This window comes from Notamacropus eugenii, chromosome 2 (genome assembly GCF_028372415.1).
Source record: "Notamacropus eugenii isolate mMacEug1 chromosome 2, mMacEug1.pri_v2, whole genome shotgun sequence".
NCBI classification, from domain to species: domain Eukaryota; kingdom Metazoa; phylum Chordata; class Mammalia; order Diprotodontia; family Macropodidae; genus Notamacropus; species Notamacropus eugenii.
In genome coordinates, this window is record NC_092873.1 from 378,426,106 (window position 1) to 378,450,527 (window position 24,422).

At 37.3% G+C, this 24,422-nt stretch overlaps 1 protein-coding gene across 5 annotated transcripts in view; it reads left to right on the top strand.

The window, feature by feature from the left end:
- The first annotated feature begins 69 nt into the window (after window positions 1-69).
- The window catches only part of TDRD10 (tudor domain containing 10), a 46,257-nt gene continuing 21,904 nt past the window's right edge, over window positions 70-24,422 (top strand). For 3 of the 5 annotated variants that reach the window (XM_072647110.1, XM_072647109.1, XM_072647111.1), the window contains exons 1-4: window positions 546-720; window positions 5,545-5,581; window positions 15,427-15,506; window positions 23,559-23,617. In XM_072647110.1, the coding sequence (XP_072503211.1) occupies window positions 15,477-15,506; window positions 23,559-23,617 (89 nt within the window). In that variant the 5' untranslated portion in view covers window positions 546-720; window positions 5,545-5,581; window positions 15,427-15,476. Of the gene's footprint in view, window positions 721-5,544; window positions 5,582-15,426; window positions 15,507-23,558; window positions 23,618-24,422 lie in introns of all 5 variants that reach the window. The other 2 variants (XM_072647108.1, XM_072647107.1) reach the window with 2 other exon arrangements.

Sequence of the window (24,422 nt, forward strand, 5' to 3'; positions counted from 1 at the left end):
GTCCTCGCGCCGCTGGCCTTCCCTCGTGCGCAGCGCGAAGCTCGAGGCTCGGCTTCCGCTAGCGCCAGTGGGCGGGGGCGGGGGCGGGGCCGCAGGCCCCTCATCCTAGTGGGAAGGAGGTGAAGAAGGAGGCTCACTTACCCACAGTGTCCTAGCCTCCCATTCCGCCCCGGCCCACCTCGGGGTCTGTAACTATTTCTCTTAAGTAAGGGTTAGTGGCAAGGGTGCATGGCTTTGGAGTCAGGAAGGCCTGGCTGCGTATACCAATAGACTTATTAACTGTGACTGAAAGCAAATCTAAACGCCAGTTTTCTCATCTGTCCGGTGAGACTAATAAAATAATTAAGTTCCCCACCGTGAAGTGTTGGCTCGAGGCTAAAATGAGAGACGTGGTGCATTTTGCAAACATAAAAATATCTAAATGTCAGTCGGGCCGTAATACCTACGTTCTTTCCCTCCCCCCCCAAAACTAAATTGCGCCTGCCCCACCCAGTCTCTCCAGGATCAGTCACTGCGCATGCGCAGTACCCATCATCCCTCGGGCCGCTTCTCTTCCCCCACATTCTGCCCCGCGCAGCCGCACGAGGCAGAGGTAGCAGGAGGGTGGAAGAGGAGCTACCTTGTTTTCTCTCTCGCCCTGTCTCGTTGGTGTATCCTCGCTTTGCACGTCCTGGGAAGGCCTGTGAAAATAAAGAGGGTGCGAGGGGGCCGAGAAGTCCGGTGAGTGAGGCTATTTTGGTTACGTAACCCTCCTCTCCCCTTCCCCTCCCCCACTCCCACCTAGCGCCCGAGGCTGAGCCATGTCTGGTCGGTCAGTCAGCTGAGTTTTTATCAAAGCGCCTACTACGTGCCAAGCACCGTTGCTAGATCTGGGGATACAAGGGCAGGTAAATAACGCTGTCCCCGCCCCTCCCCCAGTCCGATGGGGCTGGAGGGGAGGGGGGAGACATTATCAGATGACTGAACGCTTGATGGAGACAGGACTGGGAAAGGCTTCTTGCAGAAGGTGAGGCTTCGGGCCGAGTCGGGAAGCAAGGGGCCAGACACCATGATGGGGGTAAAGGGCTGAGAGCTTGTGGAACCGATTTTGGTTTCTTCTCCCCCAGAAGCGTGCTTGGAGGCGGGAGTGCTGCTCGTCGCCACCCCCCCTCCCCCAAGTGTTTTAGAATTGTGACCGAGGCCAGTAATTGCATACAAGACACGCTTAACCGTGTGCAAGTTGGGTTTGGGAACATCCCCCAACACTGGGAGGCCCTGGTGGAAACTGGAGATCGGCTTGCTGTTTGGCCGACGTTCATGGGGGGTTGAACGTGCTGGGGAAGCTGGGGTGGGGGTGGGAGAGTTGTTTTGTGGCCTGCTATTTTGTCGGTGAGAAACTAATAGAAATCGACAACTATTCAGTTATAGTCTTAGAGAGTTTCCTGGACCACCGAGAGGTTGTTTAACTTGGTCAGGTTCAGCACTTCATATGTTAAGTTAGAAGGGGGCCTCGAAATCTGGCTTTCCTAACTTTGAGGTCTGCTCTCCACGCACTAGACCACGCTCTTGTTGGAGCAAGTGGATAGGTATCACAAAGCAAAAATGGTAGCAGAAGAAAATGGTTAAGACCATTTGAATTCTGTGCTTGGCTCTGACGCTTAGTGGACTTGTATCCATCGAATCTCCTTGAGACTGTTTTGTTCTCTGTAAGAGGAGGGTGATGACACCTAATGCGTCATGTGCTAGTTCTGAGGATGAAGTGAGAGAATTCCTGTGAAACTACTCTGCAAAACCTGCCCCACAAAGCTGTAAGGTGATAACTGTGATCTGTTCCAGATGATCCTTAATTTTGTAGTTCAACAGATTACAACATATGAAGTATAGCGATACAATAAAATACCCCACAAGTCACAATCCCTCTCTTTTTATAATTATGCCTTCTATGCTCGTTTAGAGTGCTGAGTTTAGAGGCAGGACCAAGGATGGGGAAGTATCTCATATCTTTCCTTGATGGGAGACTATGGTTGAGTCACTTAATTCGTTGAAGGCTCAACTTTCTTATCTTTAAAATAGGGATAATAATTCTATTATTATCTAGTACCTACCTAATACAAATGTCCTTAGATTTAAATGAGTCAAAATATGTTAAAAAAATAATGATTTGCAAACTCTAAAGCATTACACTAATGCAAATCCATGCCATTTTCTTTTTGTCTGTTTTTGTTTTTAAAAAGTTTTATTGATATTTTCTGGGTTTTTTTACATCACCATAGTATTCCATGTATCCCCCTATGTGTCATACACTTATATAGTGACCCTTGAATTCATGCAGGAATTTTATTCTGCAAATTTATTTCTTTGAGGGACAATCTCCTGTTGTGTCTTTCTAACAACCTTGGAAAGCATGGGAAAACTATTTATATGTTGCAGATGGAGACACCTAGCCACAATAATTTGTTTTAGGTCACAGAGTCAAAGGCAAAGCCAAGAGGTTTGTCCTTGCGTCTCATGGTTCTGATTATTAGATTTGCTTTTATTTTGTATGTGTATGTATAGTTCTTTTTTCTCCATTTTAAATTATCTCTCCCATAGAGACTGAATATTGTTACTGTATCTTTTAAAGTGAATAAAATCTTGAAAGAATGAATTTATTATATATTTTAAAATGAATAGCTAGTGATATTGATATTTAAGCCTTTGAGAATAGGGAACTTGAAAGAGAAGAGAAAAAGCTTATAGGAAAAGAGGATTCTTTGGTTTACTGAGGTAGGTGTTTAGAGCTAATTAATTAATTAGATTGTACATTTCAGTTTATTTATTAGGCACTGTCTAAACCCCTTGATTGCCTTACAACTCAAGATGAGAAATAATACGGTAATGAATTGAGTAGTAGGATAAGAGGGAAGTGGAGGTTTATGGTGACAGTCAACTAGTACATACATGCATGTGAAACCCACATGTGAGGATACTTATCCAAAATCCTGCAATAAAATCCTTTCAGTATTGTCAGAAAAATAATATCACTTAGTAAATTAAAAACTCTTTTCTATACATAGCTTCATTAGAGCCTCACAATTCAGTAAGGCAGAACAGGTGGCATTGATCTCATCTTACAGATAAGGAAATAGAGAGACTTAGAAGTGATTCATCCAGGTTCATAAGGCTAATTAATAAATGGCAGAACCAATACTAGAAGCAGGTCTTCTGATTACACAGTGCAGTACCATGCTGGTTTTCATAACATGGATTAACAGTCCCTTGATTATGTCTGAACTCTTTTTTTTAACTTATAATTTTTATTTTTTCTCAATTATATGTAAATATTTTTTAACATTCATTAAATAAAATTTTGAGCAAAATTCTCTCCCTTTCCTCTCTCCTTAAGAAGGCAAGCTATTTGATATAGATTATACATGTGTAGTCATGCAAAATATTTCCATATTAATCATATTGCAAAAGAAAACAGATAAAAAACCTTAAGAAAAATAAATTTAAAAAAAAGCTATGCTTGAATCTGCATTGAGACTCTATCATTTCTTTCGCTGGAGGTGGGATAGTATTTTTCATCATAAGTCCTTCAGAATTGTCTTGCATCATTGTATTACTGAGAATAGCTAAGTCATTCACAGTTAACTGTCGTACAGTATTGTTGTTGCCATGTTTGGCGTTCTGCTCACTTTACTTTGCATCAGTTTGTGTAAGTCTTCTAAGGTTTTTCTGAAAACATCCTGTTTGTCATTTCTTATAGCACATTAGTAGTCCATCACAAAGATATATTACAACTTGTTCAGCCATTCCCCAATTGATGTGTGTCCCCTCAATTTCCAATTGCCATCACAAAAAGAGCTGTTAATTGTATTTATGTACGTATAGGTCCTTTTCCTTTTGATTTGATCTCTTTGGGATATAGACCTAGTAGTGATATTGCTGGGTCAAAGAGTATACATAGTTTTATAGCCCTTTCAGCATAGTTCCAGTTGCTCTCCAGAACAGGTGGATCAGTTTACAACTCCATCGACAGTGAATTAGTGTCTCAATTTTTCCATATCTCCACTAACATTTGTTGTTTTCCTTTCCTGTCATATTAGATAATCTGATAGATATAAAGTGGTGTCTCAGAGTTGTTTTAATTTGCATTTCTTTAATCAATAGTGATTTAGAATATTTTTCATTTGACTATAGATAGCTTTAATTTCTTCTTCTGAAAACTGACTTTTCATATCCTTTGACTATTTATCAGTTGGGGAATGGTTCATATTCTTATAAATTTGACTCAGTTCTCTATATATTTTGAAAAATGAGGCCTTTGTTAGCAAAACTTGTTTTTAAACTGCTCCCCCCTCCGCCCACTTTCTTGCTTTCTTTCTAATCTTGGTTGTATTGGTTTTGTTTGTACAAAAACTTTTTAGTTGAATGTAATCAAAGCTAGCCATTTTACAGCCTGTAATGCTTTCTATCTCTTGTTTGGTCATAAATTCTTCCCTTCAATGATATCTAAAAAAATGAAACTAAGGAGTGAGAAAGGAATATGTTGGGAGGAGAAAGGGAGAAATGGAATGGGGCACATTATCTCTCATAAAAGAGGCAAGAAAAAACTTTTTTCAAAGTAGGGGAAAAGAGGGGAGGTAAGTGGGAAAAAGTTAAGCTTACTCTCATCACATTTGGCTTAAGGAGGGAATAACATGCACACTCAATTTGGTATGAAAATTTATCTTACACTACAGGAAAGTAGGGGAGAAGGGGATAAGTGGGATGGGGGGATGATAGAAAGGAGGGCAATTGGGAGGAGGGAGTAATTAGAAGTAAACACTTTTGGGGAGGTACATGGTCAAAAGAGAGAATCGAATAAATGGGGGCAGGATAGGATGGAGGGAAATATAGTTAGTTTTACACAACATGACTACTATGGAAGTCTTTTGCAAAGCTACACGTATATAGCCTATACTGAATTGTTTGCCTTGTCAGTGGGAATGGGTGGAGAGGGAGAAAGGGAGAGAAGTTGGAACTCAGAGTTTTAGGAACAAATGCTGAGAATTGTTTTTGCCTACAACTGGGAAATAAGAAATACAGGTAATGGGGTATAGAAATCTATCTAACCCTACAAGAAAAGAGAGAAGATGGAGATAAGGGAAGGGAGGGGTGTGATAGAAGGGAAGGCAGATTGGGGAAGGGGTAATCAGAATGCACAACATTTTGGGCTGGGGGAAGGAGAGAGATGGGGAGAAAATTTGGAACTCAAAATTTTATGAAAATGAATGTTGAAAACTAAAAATAAATAAATAAACTTTTAAAAAAATAAATTCTTCCCTTCTCTATAGATCTGGCAGGTAAAATTTTCCATGTTCCCATAATTTTATTTTTGAACTCTTAGAGAATTCCTTTCTGAGTTTTGTTTATTTGTTATTTGTTTATTTATTTGTTATTTGTACTTTTTGTTAAAGCCTTTTAAATTGTCTTCAGGTATTTTCTCACAAATTCTTACCGTAGTAACCTTCCACTAAGTGTGTGATGATGATAAATTATGCATGTATTCATATCTAACACTGGCCGACTTTTGCTTTGCAGGTAATTCCTTCAAAAAGAATTAAAGAACTGCAAACATGTAAGTTTCTTTTCTCACAGCCACCATCTGTCAAGATAAGTGCTGTAAGTAAAAAGGAATAAAAGGTTTAAAATGTAGATGTGACATTTTAGAAAGAATATTGACAAATTGGAATGCAACCAAAAAGGTGAAGGGTCTAGAAACCATGGTACAGAATAGGAGGCAAAGTTGAAGGAATTAGAGATGGTTAGAAATTGAAAAGAAGACTTGGGAAGTATATGATGCTGCTTTCACATACTTGAAATGTATTATTCATATGGAAAAGGAGGTGGATTTATTCTTTGTTGCTCTGAAGAAGAGAACTGGGGACGAATGGCTATTGAACAATTAGAGTTGCTCCAAGATGGAATGAATTATTTTGTGAGGTACTGAGTTTCTTGTCACTGGAAGGGATGAACTGTAAGTAGGGAGAGAGGAGGGAGAATTGATCAGAATATCACTTAACAGTTGGTTTTTCCCAGCCCAGGTGATACCACCACAGAAAATAAGTCAGTTAATAGTGAAGTGGTAGGTTTTAAAGGAAAGGTCTACACTTTGTTACCTGTAAATGAAGTGTAAAGAAGTAAAGAAATAAAAAAAAAGAGCCCTGTGAAGGACTGATGCTTCCTTACCCCTTACAAGGTATGAAAACATTTTTTCGTCTAGCTTGATAGGATTATGAAATTATATGGTGGCTAGCTATTGACTGACCAGTGAGTCAGCCACAGTCATGGTGACCCTTCGAAAAGCAAGATATACACTTTAGAGCAGGGCTTCTTAAACTTTTTCCACTGTCTCTTTTAGAATTTTGGAAGCAGGTGTTGGCTTTGCATGGCCTGAGGGCATGTGCAATGCAAAATGCATGTGCTTTGTGTTCAGAACCAAAGCTGCTGCGAAGTTGCCTTATGCATCCTGGGCAAGTGCTGCCAGAAACACTTCTATACATTTGGTTTTTAATTAGTTTTTGGTTGTTGCATGTTCAGAAACCTTTTACTGTTGCCAAATATGAGGTCAGGGATCCATAGTTTAAAGAACCACTTCAGAGTCTAGAGCAGGAATCCAGAGGGCCAAATCTTGTCTGTTGACTTTTTTTGTGAACTCCAGCTAAAAATGATCTTTACATTTGAAATACAATAAAACTTTATTTAAAAATGTAAAAACAGTTCTTAGCTCATGAATTGTAAAAAAACATAGACAGTACTCCATAGTTTGGCTTTTGCTCCTCTAGAGAATCACAGTAAAATAGGAGAAGGCCTTGAGAAGTGTTACCACTGGCACCAGAAATGAGAGCCAGGTATGGAAGAAGAACACAGCCTTTGCTAGGGAATAGGTCTTAGTTTTTGGTTAGGTAAGGGATTCTATTTCCTTCCCCTCCCAAACAGGTTTGGCATCATGCAATAGAGCTACTTGTCCACTAGACATTATACTCAGTAGGGAGCAAGTGTGACCTGGTAGCATAGAAGTCTTGGCCATCAGGAGTTGATCTGCTGCTCACACCCCAAAACTATGAGATATCGCTTAAAAGACAGCTATTGGTATTACCACCTTTATTAGTCAACCAGTAGATACAGTTAGTTTGAAGCAAAGGCATTTACTGAAATGGTATCACATTTAGGGGAGGTGTTCTAACTGATTTCCAAAGACTGAGGCTACGTTCAGTATAATTGGCTAGCTAAAACTCTAGGAAAGGTAGACTCTTGTTGGAGAGACCATCTCTTTCCTGTGGTTTATAAAAGTGAGATTACAACCCTGCTTAGCCCTTTTTATGGGAAAGTGGAGTGGGGGGGTGGGGAAAGGTGTTCCTTTTTACCTGATCAAAGAATGGACCTAAGTACATAACAGAATAGACTTGTATTCTGGGTAGAGAGAAACCACAAAGGCTTATCCACCAGGAATGATTTGTGGTGTTTTTTGAGGCCCAAACCCCCAAGAATTACATGTTTTCTCACAGTTTCCTAAGCCCAGGGAGACTGGTGACCTAGGAGTGGATTTTCATAGCTCACGAGATGGCAGTAGCTGGGGCAGTGATAAGAGTTCTTGTAGAAGTAGATAGCATAAACACTTATGTGCTTGCCTGTGTGGCTTTAGAGGGAGTTCATGGACTTCTGGCTTCCAATCTATTGTTTGTTGGGGAGGCAGAGGAACGGGCGAGATTTTTATTTTCTAGGTAGCATTATCCGAGAATTTAAACTTCTAGCTAGAGAAAGGAGATTTCCTTGACAGTATTAGCCTTGGGGATTACCCCAGGAGTTTAATTCCAAGTTAACAAGTAAAAGTATCAGACCTTTTGAGTGGGAGAAGGGTATTTCCTGAATAGGTCCCTTCATTGAGAAAGATCACGTCACCTACAAGGTCCCTGAACATAAAGGAGTAGTAAGGCTTAAAACAATTATTTAGAAATCAAGAATCTGGGACCTTTCCATTCCCAATTATTACAATAGGCTATTTGGGATGTCCCTTCCTATGAAGGTGTTGCTCTTGCATATCTAGTAGACCTGAAGTATGTTTGCCTCCCAGGTGGTAAAATCACAGAGGGCATTATTGAGTCAAGATTGCGGAAGACCTTGTGTATGTGGTGGGAATTTCCCTGGGATGGTGTTTCTAATGGCATTTTTTTCTGAAGAGAACAATGTAATTTATTTGTTCTTTGTATCTGTTTATGGGCTACTGTGAGTCCTTCATATCATCTACATTTTCTGTGGGGTTAGAATAAAAGTTATCTTTTATGTATGTGCATTTGTTACTTTGAGTGCTTGTATGAAAACTGTGGACCTTGTAACCCAAATGAGGGAATTTAGAGCTGAAGTATATTTGAAAATTGAAAGCTTGCAGGCCCCAGTCTGAGTTATCCCAGATTCTGGAACAACATAACAGCATAACACCAAGAAAGCAGCAACAGAAATCAAACCTTCAGAGGTACGCAGAGTACCAGTCGTAACATCAAGTCTGAAGTCAGGAAGTAGGTGGGAAGAATGAGCAAACAAACAAAGAATCCTACCTTTAAAAGCCATTATGGTTACAGAGATGCTGAACACAAACCTAGAAGAAGAGAATGACTCAAGACAATAGCCAAGGCTCAAATTAAAACACAACATGGTCACAAATTCAACTAGTATTCCTGGAGAGATTAAGCCAGAGTTTTTTTTTAAAGTTAAAAATGTTTTGTCAATGAAATTATAATGCTAGAGAAAAAATCTGGAAAAGAAATAAAAGCTATGGGAAAAAGATACGACAAGAGAATTAAGTTTGGCACGAGAGTTACAAGCAACAAATGTCATGAAAATTAGAACTGGACAAATAGAAGCCAGTGATTCCATAAAACAAAAAGAAATATTAAAACAAAGTCAAAAAACTGGAAAAAAGAAGAAACTATAAGGTCTCCTAACAAAAATCACTAATTAGAAAATAGGGCAAGGAGAAAAGAAAAAGGATCATCAGACTACCTGAACTCTGAAGACCAAAACATGAGCCTAGACATAATATGTCAAGAAATCATATGTTAAGCTAATATCCAGAGCTTCCAGGTCAAAGAAAAAGATACTGCAGCCAGAAAGAAAGAATTAAAGTACTGAGGAGCCACAGTCAGGATCACACATGCTTTAGCTGCTACCACTATAAAGGCTCAGAGAACTTGGAATGCCATTTTCCAATAGGCAGAGAATATAAATAAGCTCACAGACAAGAATAGTTTGTTCAGTAAAACTGAATATAACACTAGGAGAAAAAAATGGACCCTTAAGAAGAGTTCATCCAAGCATTCAGAAAGGACCTGAGCTGAGTAGAAACCTTGAGGTTCAAACACAAGTGAAGAAAAATATAACAAGGTAAACACCATTGAACATTGATAAAGGATTAGACAAGGATGAATTGCTTACATTCGAACATGGAGAGATGCACATGTCCCATCTGAACTGTCATCATCAGAGTCACAGAAGGAGTCAAATTAAACAGAAAGTCTGGGAGTACTTTATCTTGATGACCTTAAGAGAAGAATGGAAAAAGAGGAGAAGAAGAATATACTGGGAGTGGGGGAAGGGAAAGGAAGGTTAGGAAAAATTATCTCACATAATCAGGGTGTGCAAGTAGAAATCTATACATAGGAGGAGAGGATAGAGGGAATGACTGACACAAACTTCAGTCTCTGAGGTTTTATCTGAACTGATCAAAGGAAGGAAGAACACATACACATGCTGCATATGCATTGTTCAGCTGTGTTTGATTCTTTGTGACCCTCTTTGGGGTTTTCTTGGCAAAGATACTGGAGTGGTTTACCATTTTCTTCTCCAGTGGAATAAGGCAAACAGGTTAAGTGACTTGCCCAGGGTCACATACGTAGAAAGTGTCTGAGGTCAGATTTGAACTCAAGTCTTACTGACTCTGGGACCCAGTGTTCTAGCCTGAGCTACCTACTTGAGCTACCTACTGAGCTACCTACCTGCCTCATGCTTATTCAGTTGAGTACAAAGATACAAATGTAAGGGAAGAAGTGGGAATGAGGAAGAGGGTTGATTAAGGAAGAGGTTAGTCCTAAGGAAAGCAAAGTCAGAAGATTTTTGAGGTAGCAAAAAATGAGAATCTGAGGGGATGTCCACAAAGTGGGGAGTGACTGAACACATTACTGTATATAAATATGATGGAATACTATTGTGCCCTAAGAAACAATGAAAGGGATAGTTTCAGAAAATCTTGGAAAGACTTATATGAACTGATACAGAGTGTAGTTAACAGAATCAGAATAATTTGTACAAAGACAATAATATGACAAAGATAATTTTCAGAGAATTAGGAACTCTGATCAGTATAAATAACTAACCATGATTCCAGAGAACTAATGATAAAATGTGCTACCCACCTCCTAATTAAGAGATGAAAGGACTAAAGTGAAGAGTGAGATATATTTTAGTGGAGTTTATAGCCAATATGGAAATTAATTTTGCTTCACCATATACGTTTATAATGGGTTTTAAAATTTTCCTTTCTCATTTGGGGGGGGGGGTTAGGATGGGAGAGAGAGAAAGTGGATTTTTGCTGATTGAAAAAATACAATTTAAAAAGAAAGCTCTTACTATATAGCAGGTGAGAGGTGATTAGGGTGTTTGTAATTTAAGTGGAGAGAATGTTCCAGAATAGCATCTATATTAACTTTTGCATACAATTTAAAGTTGGAAAGGATAGCTAATGTGTTAAATAACAATACTAGATTTGAAAAGATCTCCACATACTATAATTATGGACAGAATCCAAAATGAGGAAGTTTGTTAGAGAAAAATAGAAATCTTGTGCTTGAATTGAAAAAACAAAACTGTACAAAGGTTAGGATGGAAGATACGAGACTAAAAATCATGTCCATGTGAAAAAGATCCAAGGTCTACAAGCTCCACCTGAGTCAACTTTGTGAGGTGCTAGCCAACTAAGTGAATGGGGTTTAATGTTTGACTATCCGAAGCAGAGGTATCAGAGTCTAGTGAAAAGAGCATTTGAGTCTGATCTTGAACCCAGAGCAGATTCTGACTGATAATTTGCTAACTGGGCAAATCGCTTAGCGAATTTCAGCCACGGCTTTTTTCTTTTCTTTTTTTTAAGTAATTATTTTATTTGTTTTCAGTGTTCTATAATCACCTCCATATATCTTAGATTTTTTCCCCTCTCTTCCCCTCTTTCCCCCTCCTTCCCCCTCCCTCCCCACTCCCTCTTCGAGTCGGCTTGCAATCTTATATAGGTTCTACATATACATTCTTATTAAATACAGTTTCACCATAGTCTTGTTGAATAGAAGAATTAAAATGAGTGGGAGAAACCATAAAACAAATCAAAACAAAACATAGCACAAAAGAAAATGGTCTGCTTCATTCTGCAATCCAGTTCCATGGTTCTTTCTCTGGATGTGGAAAGCATTTTGCCTCAAAAGTCCATTGGAAATTTTTTAGGTCCTTGCATTGCTATGAAGGACTAAGTCTACCAGAAAAACTCCTCACACACTGTGGCCTCTTTGAAGTCTTCCTGTTCATCATTTCTTATAGCACAATAGTATTCCATTACATTCATATACCACAACTTGTTCAGCTGTTCCCCTGTTGATTTGATTTCCAGTTTTTGGCCACCACAAAGAGAACTGCTATAAATATTTTTGTACATATGGGCACCTTTCCCATTTTTATGATTTCTTTGGGATATAGTCCCAGAAGTGATATTTCTGGGTCAAAGGGAATGCAGATTTTTGTAGCCCTTTGGGCATAGTTCCAAATTGCTCTCCAGAGTGCTTGGATCAGCTCACAGCTCCACCAGCAATGAGCTAATGTTCCAACTCTCCACATCTTCTCCAACATTTATCATCTTCCTGTTTTGTCATGTTAGCCAGTCTGATAGGTGTGATACGGTACTTCAGAGTTGTTTTGATTTGCATCTCTCTAATCAATAGTGATTTAGAGCATTTTTTCATGTGACTATAGATATCTTTGATTTCTTCCTCTGAAAACTGCCTGTTCATATCTTTTGACCATTTATCAATTGGGGAATGACTTGTATTCTTGTACATTTGACTCAGTTCTCTATATATTTTAGAAATGAGGCCTTTATCACAGACACTAGTTGCAAAAATTCTTTCCCAGTTTTCTGCTTCTCTCCTTATCTTGCTTGCATTGGGTTTGTGCAAAAACTTTTCAATTTAATGTAATCAAAATTATGCATTTTGCACTTCCTAATGTTTTCCATCTCTTATTTAGTCAAAAATTTCTCCATTCTCCTTAAATCTGACAAATATCCTATTCCTTGCTCCCCTAATTTGTTTATAGTATCAATCTTTACACCTAGATGATGTACCCATTTGAACTTTACTCTTGTGTATGATGTCAGGCATTGATCTATGCCCAGTTTTCGCCACACTGTTATTCAGTTTTCCCAGCAATTTTTGTCAAACAGTAAGTTCTTATCCCAGAAGCTGGGGTCCTTGGGTTTATCAAACAGTAGGTTGCTATATTCATTGGCTACTGTGTTTTGAGTACCTAACTTATTACACTGGATTGCCGCTCTGTTTCTTAGCCAGTACCAAGTGGTTTTAATAATTGCTGCTTTATAATACAATTTGAAATCTGGCAGGGCTAGGCCACCTTCCCTAACATTTCTTTTCATTAGTTCCCTTGATATTCTGGACCTTTTGTTCTTGATGAATTTTGATATTATTTTTTCTAGCTCTAGAAAATAATTATCTGATAGTTTGATCGGTATGGCACTGAATAAGTAAATTAATTTAGGTAGCATGGTTTTTTTCTTGTGTATAAAATGAGGGTGATACTTGTACTGACTACTCCTCAGAATTGTTGTATGATAGCCTTTGTAAATGGTAATTCATTATGTGGAATTTCACACTATACTTTATAACAAGTCAGTGTTATTATTATGGATGTTGAAAATGCCATTGTACTAACAGGTCAGACTATGTTTAGAATTTTGTGTATAGTTCTGGGTGCACATTTCGAAAAGATTTTGATGGTCTAGAATACATCTACATTTGGAGAAGGAGGCCATTTTGGCTAAGGGTTTCTTATAAGGGTCAGTTCATAGGACTAGGATGTTTACAATGAAGAAAAAATTTTAGGGAGAATGTGATGGTTGCCTTCAAACATTTGAAGAGCTTTGGCTAGATCACCAAGATCATAAAATCTTCATCACTGAAAGGGACTTAATGGGGCAGCTAGGTCGAGCAGTGGATAGAGCCCTGGCCCTGGAGTCAGGAGGATCTGAGTTCAAATCTGATCTCTGACCCTGGGCAAGTCACATAATCTCATTGGCTTGCAATGAATAATGTAAATAAAAGCTGAAAGGGACCTCAAAGACCATATATTACAGCCTCTCCCTGAATTTTCCTCAACATGACCAACAAATTATTTAGCAGCCCAGTCCTGCGTGGACTCCTCCACACTGACCCTGCTTCTGTAGCGATGATAGCAGATCATTTATTAGTTATTTGTCCAGTGTTACCATAACTACCTGAGAAAAGGAATCATATGCTTACTTGATTTGGTTTGAAGGGTCACAGAAGTATATATCTAGAGTATGTCCTCTGAAGTCAAAGGATCTGAGTTTATAATCTTACCTCTGAGGCTTATTGTTTTGGGCAAGTAACTTTCCCCATGCTTCAGTTTCCTCTTTTGTAAAATGGGGGAGAGCTCCTGGGCTGGGTGGTCTCTGAGGTATCTTTCAGCTGTAATCCTATATAAAATACAGATTGTATGTGTGTGTATAGATAATATGTATATGTGTGTATACACGCACATAGTTGTGTTTATATGTAAGGGAGGGGCCCAATTAAGTAAGTTAATTCATGCTTCTTCATTTAAGGTTAAGATGCCTGTGTGTCTTAGTTGAGTCATCCATCCATCACATTTGAACTATAAAAAGGTCTTGCTCAATTGAGAGGTCTTTAATGAGCCCTTAGATGAATGAAAAGTGAAGTTGCACATGAAATGTTTGGATTTGTAAGAATACTTGGTAACATGCTGTGGGGCATGTAGGAAAAACCAAGGGGGATATTCCAGCTAAGGAATTGAGGTGGGAGTGGGTGGGAAGAGTAGATAGCAGAGTTTCAGCCTTGCTCTTGGTTTTTTCTCCTCCCCCACCCCCTTGACTGGAGGAGAGCCTTGAAAATTTCAGAGGAGCGGAATGTTTGTATTTTTTATTGGCCATCCAAGCAACAGCCTCTTGAGTTTTGGAGGTGCAAACTTTTTCTCACATCACCTCCTCTATCAGATGACAACAGCATTTGCCAAGGTCATATTGGATACAGATTCAGGGCCCAAAGGAAGAGCTGCACTGTAACCAAGAGGAGCTTGTTGGATACCCCAGGAAGGAAAGAAATGGACTTCCAAGAACATGGAGCTACAAATTGCTCCTTTCCTACAGATATCTCTAAATTTCAGCCCACTTCACCCTGGGCTCTCTATGTAATGGTGGAAGGACATGTATGTCATAGATTTTTTTGGTGGGATGTTTTATACTAACTGTTTTTACTGTACTCAGTAAATACTACTTTCTGAAAGCTAATTGGCTAACTGATATGAACTGACAGTCATGTTAGAAGCATATTGGTGGGAAATCATGAGGCATATTGCATTAGAAAACCATCCTCCAGCTCCTCAGACCTAACCCTAGAACTCTGAGGGGACATAGTAGCTGACCTCTGGGCCAGGCTGACCTGGCCCATCAGTGAGAGTGGAGGTTGAGGAAGTTTCCCCAGAGTGTGTGTATGTGCGTGTGCTATATCTCTCCCTCTCTCCCCCTCCTTTCCTGCCTCCTTTTCTTTCCCTTTCTTTCTTCTCTCCCTTTATTTCCTCCTTATTTCCTCCTCTCTCTCCCCTTTCTTTTCTCTTTCTCCTGCTGTCTTTCTCTGCCTCTCTCCCCTCCTCCCATCTCCATCTAACATAGATGACTTTAGAAGTATATATCAACTTTGGAGCACCATCACAAGATTAATTTGTCATAAAGTTGTAGCTTTGTATATGTGCATAGGGAGGGTGCCATATGGTAGTGTCTCATTTAAATTTTATGCCACAACATGGCACAGTGGAAAGGGTTCTGAATTAAGAGTCACAGGACTTGAGTTTGAGTCTGTCCTCTGTCACTTAGTACTTGTGTAATCTCTCTGGGCCTTCACTCAGTACCCTTGCCTGTAAAAGGAGTTAGCTAGACTGAATGTCCTTGGAGGCCCCTTCCAATTCTTGCTCTCTAATCCAGTGAACAGAAGTGATGGCATTTGAACCTTTGCTTCTCTTGAGATTTCTAACTTACTGTATGATCAAGTTTTATACAGAAAAAATTATAGGGGGAAGAATATTGTTTCAGAATTGATGCCTTTGTTATGGTTATGGCAGGTCTGTGAGCAGTGGTGAGCACCGACCCTTTACTAAGTACTCCAAGAAGAATGGGAAGTCAGAGCAGCATAAATCTTTGGGTGAGTAGGATCTAATGGGGCTGATAAAAATGAAGAAATCCATTTAGATTTTACTATAAATGGTTGCTGGCTAGCGTAATAAGCAACCCTTCTTTCTCTGTGTGTATATCTGTTTATGTATATATGGGGAAGAAAGTTGTAGGTGAATTTTGGCATATCTGTTTTATATAATTATATGTATACATGTTATATGTTTATGTACCATAAGGGGAAATAAGAGAAGTATTCCCTTGGTAAAGCATCTTACAAAGGGAGGTTATTCTCATATATCGAGTGTAACAGGGGTGCTTTCATAACTAACTAAAATCCTCTTTGCCCACTGCATGGCTTGCTTTTGCCTCAAGGGGTTATCACCAGTAGTAGGCCTATGGGTCAGTTTATGTTTATTTTATCAATATCTGCTTATAAACATTTCTATTTCTAGAAACCTGTGCTTATTTAGGGATATTACATCATCTTTTTTAAAAATAAAATTTTAGTGAAATCTTTTGTTTTTCTATCACCTAAATTTCACCCAGTATTCCTCTCCTCCCTTGTTCCTGAGAGCCATCCCATATAATGAAGAAAAAAGTTTTGAAGAAAAGAGAAAAAAATCAGCAGAACCAATCACTACATAAAAATAAAATACATGCGATCTTCCACACCCGTGGTTGTGGGCACTGCCTCAGTACGCTTCCTTTGCGTTTGTGAATTATCCGTAGCATCACTGCCTGTTCCTTCTTTCCTGACTCTCATCCTCACTGAAGCAATCACTATGAAAATCACAAGTTTTTCTCAAATTTCTAATAAACATACCACTCTTTAATCACCAGATAAGTATTAGTGGCCTCTGAATTTTTCTTTATGTTAGTATGTATGTGTGTATACACATATATAGCTAGGTAGCTAGATATATCGATAGACATGTGTCTATGTAGTTATACACGCACATAAACACTCAGTGTCCCAAAGGCAATTAAAGCTTAAAACTGATATGTCTATATATAATATACATGTATGTATATATAGATGTATATGTGTGTGTGTGTATACACACACACACACATCAGAGAATAAAACATTAGAAAGGACAGTAGGCACTGGCATGGGGAGAAGTGTTCATTTGGATACAAGGCAAATAGCACCTTATGCTGCTTGCCAGCAGAGGCAGACTCAGCTTCTCCTTCATCTCAGCCTTCTTTCAAAAGGGAAAAGAAATCATTCACCAACTTAATTAGTGGATATTCAAGCACTGAACCAGTTAAGTGAAGGGAGATGCAGCTTCCTCTGGTTACTCTACAATCTCAACCATGTATCCTTATCAGTTCAAGAAGGGGAAAATACCCTTGTTCCTTAGACTTAACAAAGATTCTCAGAAGAGGGAAGGGGACCTGGCACCCAGAGGTTGAGGCATCCTGCTTGATTATTTGACTTGTTCCCCATATGGTAGATAATAGGAACAGGAAGAATGCCCACTCATCCCAATTTCTAGCCTTTTCCTCCCAAAATGAAGGAGCTTCTCATGGAGTTCACAGTTATGAAGTGATAAACTTTGATATAATGGCTGTTTGGATTTCTCATCTTTAATTATAAAAGAGCTGCTTTTGTGTGTGTGTGTGTATGTGTATGTGTATCAGTCATTACATATTTGATACATACTTGCATAGACATACACACTCTATTTTTGTCATTGTATCAAACGAGTTGGAGGGACCCCGCCCCAAACTGCATCTGGTGATGAAAACAGCATTCTTTTCTGCCTGTCTGTTATATGGAAGGATATTTTTCATTATGTATTATTCTCCAGGGCTAGCATTTTTTCTAATTGCTCCGAGTTTAACCAGTGATATTTATTGCAAACATTTTTCCTGTTCTATAGGTTCTCTTCTAATTCAATCTTGATTGATTTTGTTCATGCAAAAGCTCTTCTGCATAATATAATTTTACATAATGCGATGTACTTTACATAATATAAATTGCCTTTTTTTCCTTTTATGCTCTCCTTTCTTCGTTTATTTTTTTCTTCTTTTAATTATTTTTCATTAGCCATAATTGTGAACAAGGTAAAGTAGATAATTTTCTTCCAGTTTTTTAATGGTCAAATTGCATATCCATTTTTAATTTATTATAGTATATGGTATAAGTTTTTGGACAACTTAGTTACTTCTACATTGCTTTCTAGTTTTCCTAGCAGTTCTTACCACAAAGGAAGTCCTTCCCTCATTGGCTGATCTTGAATTTGTCAAATACTGGGTTACTACGTTTGATTGCTTGTTTCTTGCTTACCTCTTCTTTTTACCTGATCTTCTTTTCTGTTTTTTAACTAGTACATAGTTTTGATGACTATTGTTTTATAATATAGTTTGATTGGCCTGGTAATCTCATTTCCTATTTATTCATATTTCCTGTTGTTTTCCCTTAAGATTCTAGACCTTTTGTTCCTGCAGATTAATTTGATTGTTTTGCCTAGTTCTATAAAATATTCCTTTGATGATTTGGTTATTATAGCACTAAATCTGTAAACTAACTAAGATAGCGTTGGCACAAACTCTGAACAGTGAATGTCTCTCCATTTTTTGTCTTCTTTCTATAAAGAATGTTTTATAGTTCTATTTGTATAGCTTGAGTGTGTCTTGGTATGTTAGCTCGGAAATCTTATGTATTTTGTAGATATTTTGAATAGACTTTCTCTTATGTCTCCCTGGTTATTATTAGTATTATATAGAAATGCAGATGACTTTTGTAAATTTATTTCATATTCTTTTGTTTCACTTAAACTATGAATCATCTCAATTAGTGTCTTCTCTGATTTTCTAGTGTTTTTTAAGTATACCATAATATTTTCTGCAAATAGAAATAAATCTGTCTCCTCTTTGTCAATGTTTCTACTTTTAATTTTTTTATTTCCATAGGTAGAATTTCTAGAATTAATAAATAATAGTGGAAAGAAGAAGACTCTTTGATTTGCCCTTGTCTATTTGCTCATTCCTGGCCTTAAAATATACACTTTTGATCAAATTAAAGAAGGGTATTTCCATGCTTATACATTTTAGGTTTGTTTTGTTTTTTTTTTTAACATAAATAAGTGTTGCATTGTGTCTCACTTTTCTGAATCTGTTAAAATAATAACGTGGTTTTTGTTTGTTGGTGTGATTGATTATGTCAGTTGTTTTCTTATTTTAAACCATCCTTACATCTCACGTATGATATCAATTTGAATTCACGGTTTTTGGCATATGGTGCTAGTCTCCTTGCAGAGATTCTGTTTACCACATTTTTATATCAGAAATTGTTTCTTTCTCTCTTTTGTCTCTTACTGCTTTAGATACCAAGAATATATTTTATAAAAGAGTTTGATAAAGTGCTTTCTCTATTACAGAGGATGATTTTTGTAGCGTAGCTATTATTTGTTCTTTCAGTGTTTGATTGAATTCATTTGTAAATCTGGCTGGCCCAGAAACTCCTCTTTACTCTTTCTTCCAACCCATCTTTGGCAGTTCACTTGTGACCTGCTTGATTTTCTTTTTCTGAGATTGATTTGTTTATTGACTTTTCAAAAAACAGCTTTTGATTTTGTTTATCAGTTCTGTTAGGGACAGTGATTGAATCTGTGATTTCATTAATGTAGGGCATTCTGTGATGAGGGAACTATCTTTACAAATACAGATCAGTATCTTTTCTACAATTTATAAGCTTAGAGAATTAAGTCACTTTCCTAGGGTTACATAGGCACTATGTATCAGACAAAATTTGAACCATTCTACCTGATTCACATGCTACATTGCTGCCTAGTAATTCTACATTCTTTTTTTATTTTAAAGTTTTTCTGTTTCTCTTCTATTTGAGATTTCTTGTTTTGTACTTTGTTTTAGGGTTGCTAATTTGTTTCCTAGTCTTTTTATGATCAGTTTGTTGATCTTATTTTTCTATTTCAGTTAATAATTTTTTTTTTTGAGGGAGAGAAAAATTTTCCTCTGAGGTCTGCTTGATTTAGGTTTTGACATAGTTTCATTGTTATTATCTTTAATATAATTATTTTTTTAGATCTGTTCTTTGACCCACTTAGCCATCCACTAGGTAAGTAGCTTCTGCTTATATAGTCTTGATCAGATTAATATTTTTATTGTATTATGGTTTGCAAAATATATGTTTTCTTTTTTTCATTTAAGATTCTGTTATGCCCTAGGGCAGATCCATTTTTTTGTAAAGGTACTGTGGGGTGGTGAGAAATTTATATTCTTCCATTCAAAATTTTCTACCGATCTTTTTTTTCCCCAACAATCTATTGAGCTAAGTTTTAAAAAGAACATTTATCAGTTTATACCAAATTTTCCTTCTTGTTTAATATCTTTCTTGAAGTTTGATAAATCCAGTAGAAACGTAAAGCTGCCTGATGTTTTTGTGTTACTATCAATGTCTTTTTTTTGGAATTCTACTTTCTCTTATAAGAACATAGTATGCTATGTGATGTGTGTATATATTTTAAAATGCTATTTTTGTCTGTGATACCTTTAAACATTATGCAGTTTCCTTATTTGTTTCTTGATATGATCAAGTTTTGTTTACACTATCTGAAATAATCACAGTTCTTATTTTTCTAGGGTTTCCTTAAGCATAATAGATTTTGTTTCATCCTATATGTCATTCTGCATTTGTCTCTCAGGTTTAAGTTTGTTTTTGTGTTTGCAAAGTTGCGTTTTTGTATAAATACATTTTTTAATTGCAAAATTGTTGGGTAATTTTAAATGATTTATTACTCTACTTTCTTTTTGTTGAGGGAGTTAATCCATTCACTTTTAGGGTTGTAATTAAATTTGTCACTTTGTTAAATCCTTTTATCTACCTATGTTTAGTTTACATTTAGGCTCTGCAGTCTGTGGTCTACACAAATCCAATCCTATCCTCCTGGTTTCCATTCCCGCCTATCACCCAGTTTTTCTCAAGTTCATTGAGTTTACTTAGGCTCATTTGTAACTCTCTCTCATATTTTACCCTTATCCTTACCCCAGTTCAGATGAATGGCACACTGAATACTATTTTTCTTAATACTTATTACCCCCTAAAACCCATCCTCTTAATTTTGGTGACATTAATTTGTAATTTCTCTCTCCAGAGAAATGTTCTCATTTCATCCCCTTTGTTTCTCCTTTCTTTTTTTAAAGTAATCTAGAATCTGTTCTCAGCAATGTACCTCAATGAAGCAGCAGGATAAAGTTGGGAGCTCTCTCTAACTCTAGGGGTTGGGGAGGCAGTCCTGTTCTTTTTTTCTTCACTGTCATTTTTGCTGTGATGACATCTTTCCCTCTAATATGCCTTCTTCAGTCCACTTTGAGCTATTCCTTCCCAGCAAGTGGGAGTTAGTCCTTAGAATATGACCTTTGCTCAGAGGAACTGTTTTCCTGAAATGCACCACCCCTCCCAACAAAGTTCATTACAAAACTCCTACTGTTTTTACCCCTCATGCCTCTCTGTGTTTGCTTTGTGATGGTAGCAGATCATTCCCTTTTTTGTTGGCAGGAGCCATCATCTAGTCTTTTCTTTGTGATATGTCCTTCCAGGTTCTCTGTTTTCTTTCCCAGTGCTGCAAAGGCAGGAATAGAAATGAAAAGCGTCTTGGCCACCTCTTCTAAGTCTTCATTGTCTTCAAGCCCACCCCACTTTGTTCCACATTCTCCTCTTTATCTTCACATAGTATGTAGAGTGCTAGATTTGGGAGCAGGAAGATCTGGATTTGAATGCTGACTCAAGTACTTAAATAGCAGGGTGACGCTGGCCAAGTCACTTAACCATTTAGCCTCAGTTTCTTCATTTGTAAAAGAAAGTAGAACCCAATGACTTGTGAGGTTTCTTTCAGCTCTAAATCTGTGATCCTATGATTTACTAATGAGGCTTTTTTGTTCCTGAAATATAAACTCATTTTTTCCTTTTTGTTTTCTTCCTGATTTTATCTTTTGCTCCTTAGATTGTTTATCCCATTGATTATCTGTTTGCCTTTCAATGTCTGTCTGCCAACATGTATGTTTTTTAAAAAATAAAAGACTTCTGTACCTCACATTATGGTTTTGTTTAACCCTAGCCACATGAAAAAACATTTCATTTCTTAATTTTTCATTGCTATCTGAAAGTGTTCAACCTGTAAATTAATAGAAGAAAGTTAAAACCCTCCTTACCTGTGGATTGTTTTGAAGGAATGGCTTGAATTATTTCCTTTTGTTGAATGTCTTGTTTGCTTTGATGTTTAGGTTTAACTTCGCAAAATATATTATTTTTCATGCCAACTAATCTTCTTTGCTTTTTGGAATATTGTATTCAGGTTTTTCCTTTGATGTCTTATATACACTGAGTAATGGAAGTCTTTATAACTGATTATCATTGAAATGTGAAAGGTTTTTTTTTCCTTGCTATCTGCAAAATTTGTTATTATTTTAAAATTTGGCTGTGATTTTCCTTGGAATTTCTTTGTTTTGGTGTTGTGTAGATTCCTTCAGTCTGTCTTATGCTTTCTGTTTATACTCTTTCTGGGCAGTGCTTTTCTAAAATATTGTATTCAGGTTTTTTTTTTAATCATACTTTTTTCTAGGACTCCTGTAGTTCTCAGATTATTGTTTCACATCCCCTCTTTAAGTTTCATATTCTTTTTAAAAAAAATAACATTTTTGTCTTCTTTCAGTTTTTATTGTTTGGTTTTGTTCACTCAGTTTTCCTTCTGCCTCTTCATTTTTGTGGGCCACAAAATTCTCTTTTTTCAGAAAATCTGTTGTTTGGGAGCGTCTCATTTTGTTCTAAATTCTCTACTCTCATTTTATGTGTTGATTTCTTCCTTAAGAACTCTTAATTTCTGGTCCTGTTTCTTTGATATCATCACTTAATTCTTTGATTGCTCTTCGTATCTATGTAGGAGGTTTTTAGAGTTCTTATTTCAGAGGACCTTCCACAATTTTTTGTGATATATTTATTCACTTTCATATTTGGGGCTTAGTTTCTTTAGATGTAAAGTACTTGTTCATTGACATAGTTCTTTTCAGCTGCTCATTTCTCTTCCATCAGCTTTAATGAGTCACTCTCCTGATGTTTCTATGTTATTTTTTTAACTAAATTTTTAAGTACATTCATAAATGTGTTTTTTAAAAAACCCATCAGTACTTTCTGTCCGAGGGGCTTAGGACTTTTGTGTACTTCCTCTAGTCTTGGTCTGCTTTCTCTTCTCTCAAAGATCTGTGGCCCTAAAGGGATTGGAGTGATAGATTATGTCTACCACAGGAAAACTTTTGGAGGTCACTATGGTTGGACCAATTCACCTTTCTTTCCCATTCCCATTGTTCTCAGTTCCACATTTTTTTTCTTTTTTTCGTGTCACTCTCTTATAAATGGGCCAGTTCTCAGTCGGGATAGAACTTCTGGGAATTGAATCCTTTACTGGACTTTCCTCAGTTCATAGATTGAGGAATTTATGGAAGAGGGTACCCTGAATAATTGTGAGGGATAACTTCAGAAAAAGCTTCAAAGTTATGTCTCTTTTCCACCTTTCATTCTTTCTGCTGGATTCCTGTTTTCTCCTTTACAGAATTAGTATTAAATAATTGTAACCAGCTCCTCATTTCTGTCCCCTTCTCTACAATATGCTTCATCTGGTTCTACAGTTGCCCATTTTTTTCTTCTCTTGCCTTAAGGCTAATCTGATTCACTGGCCTCTCTGTATCTCCCTTTCCCCACCCCCACCTTCAGCTCAAGAGCTAGGACTAGAGTAGTATCTAGAGTGCCAGAAACAATAGAAATAGTCTTCAGTGTTTTGATGTTTTTAATTTTTATGTAATAGTTACCTTGTGGTATGTTCTTCCAACCTTTTTTTGCTTGTCATTGTTGTATTTTCTCCTTGGGGACATTTTGTAGTTTATATGGGGTGGTAGATGCTCCCTAGAGTTACCTTTCTCTCTGCCACCTTTTCAGAATTTCCCATCTCCATCTGTTTTCATCACAGACTCTAAGTGTTCTTTAATCCTTTTGGGTGCACAGAAATGCTACATTAAAATGGGGTTACAGTCTTATTCTTCATGTATTTTTTTCCCTCTATAGGACACAGGAAGAAAGAATCAGAGGTGTATGTTGGAAATCTTCCATTGGACACCAAGGAGGTATCACTATCCCTATTTGCAAGTGATTCTCTTTTCCTTTCTTGTGTAAAAATATTTTTAATCTTCTTTTTAGAAGTTTGCATGTCCAAGTCAAAAGTTTTTTATCCCACAGATTTGGAAGAACAAGTTTAAGAGGATTTGAATGGTAGTTATCCCTACCTTATTCAGCTGTCAATTCTCTAGACATATGGAGGGGATTTTTGTCACAGATAATCCAAAATCCATTAAAAATGTTTTTGGAATATATTCAGCACTGTGAAGAAAACTCAAGTTAATTTTTAAAGTGTCTACTGTGTGCAAAACACTAAAAAATAACAGTTACTGCCCACTCAGGTGAGATCAACTGGGGATTAGTCATATACACAAGGCCATTACTGTTATGGGACTTCAGTTATACTCCATTAAAGTATTCATTTCCTTGAGAGTAGAGACTGTTTCTTCTTATTTTTCTTTATAGATCCAAGGCCTAGTCCAATGCCTGGCACAAAGTAGGTGCTTAATAAATACTTATTGATTTGAGTATTTGAGGAGAGTTGCAGAGAGCTATACAACAATGCAAGAAGATAAATTACATACTAAATTGTGTAGTACTATGAATTCAGAGAAAAGGGATCCTTTTTGTCCTTATGGTATATGATAGAATAGTCAAAGGGAGGTTTCATGAAGAAAGTAGGACATGAAAGATGGATAGTACTTGAATCAGTGTAGCAAATGACCAAAGGCACAAAAATGAACAGGAAATATTCATGGAACAGCAAATGAACTAACCTAACCCTAGAAGAAAGTATATATTAGGGTAAATTTG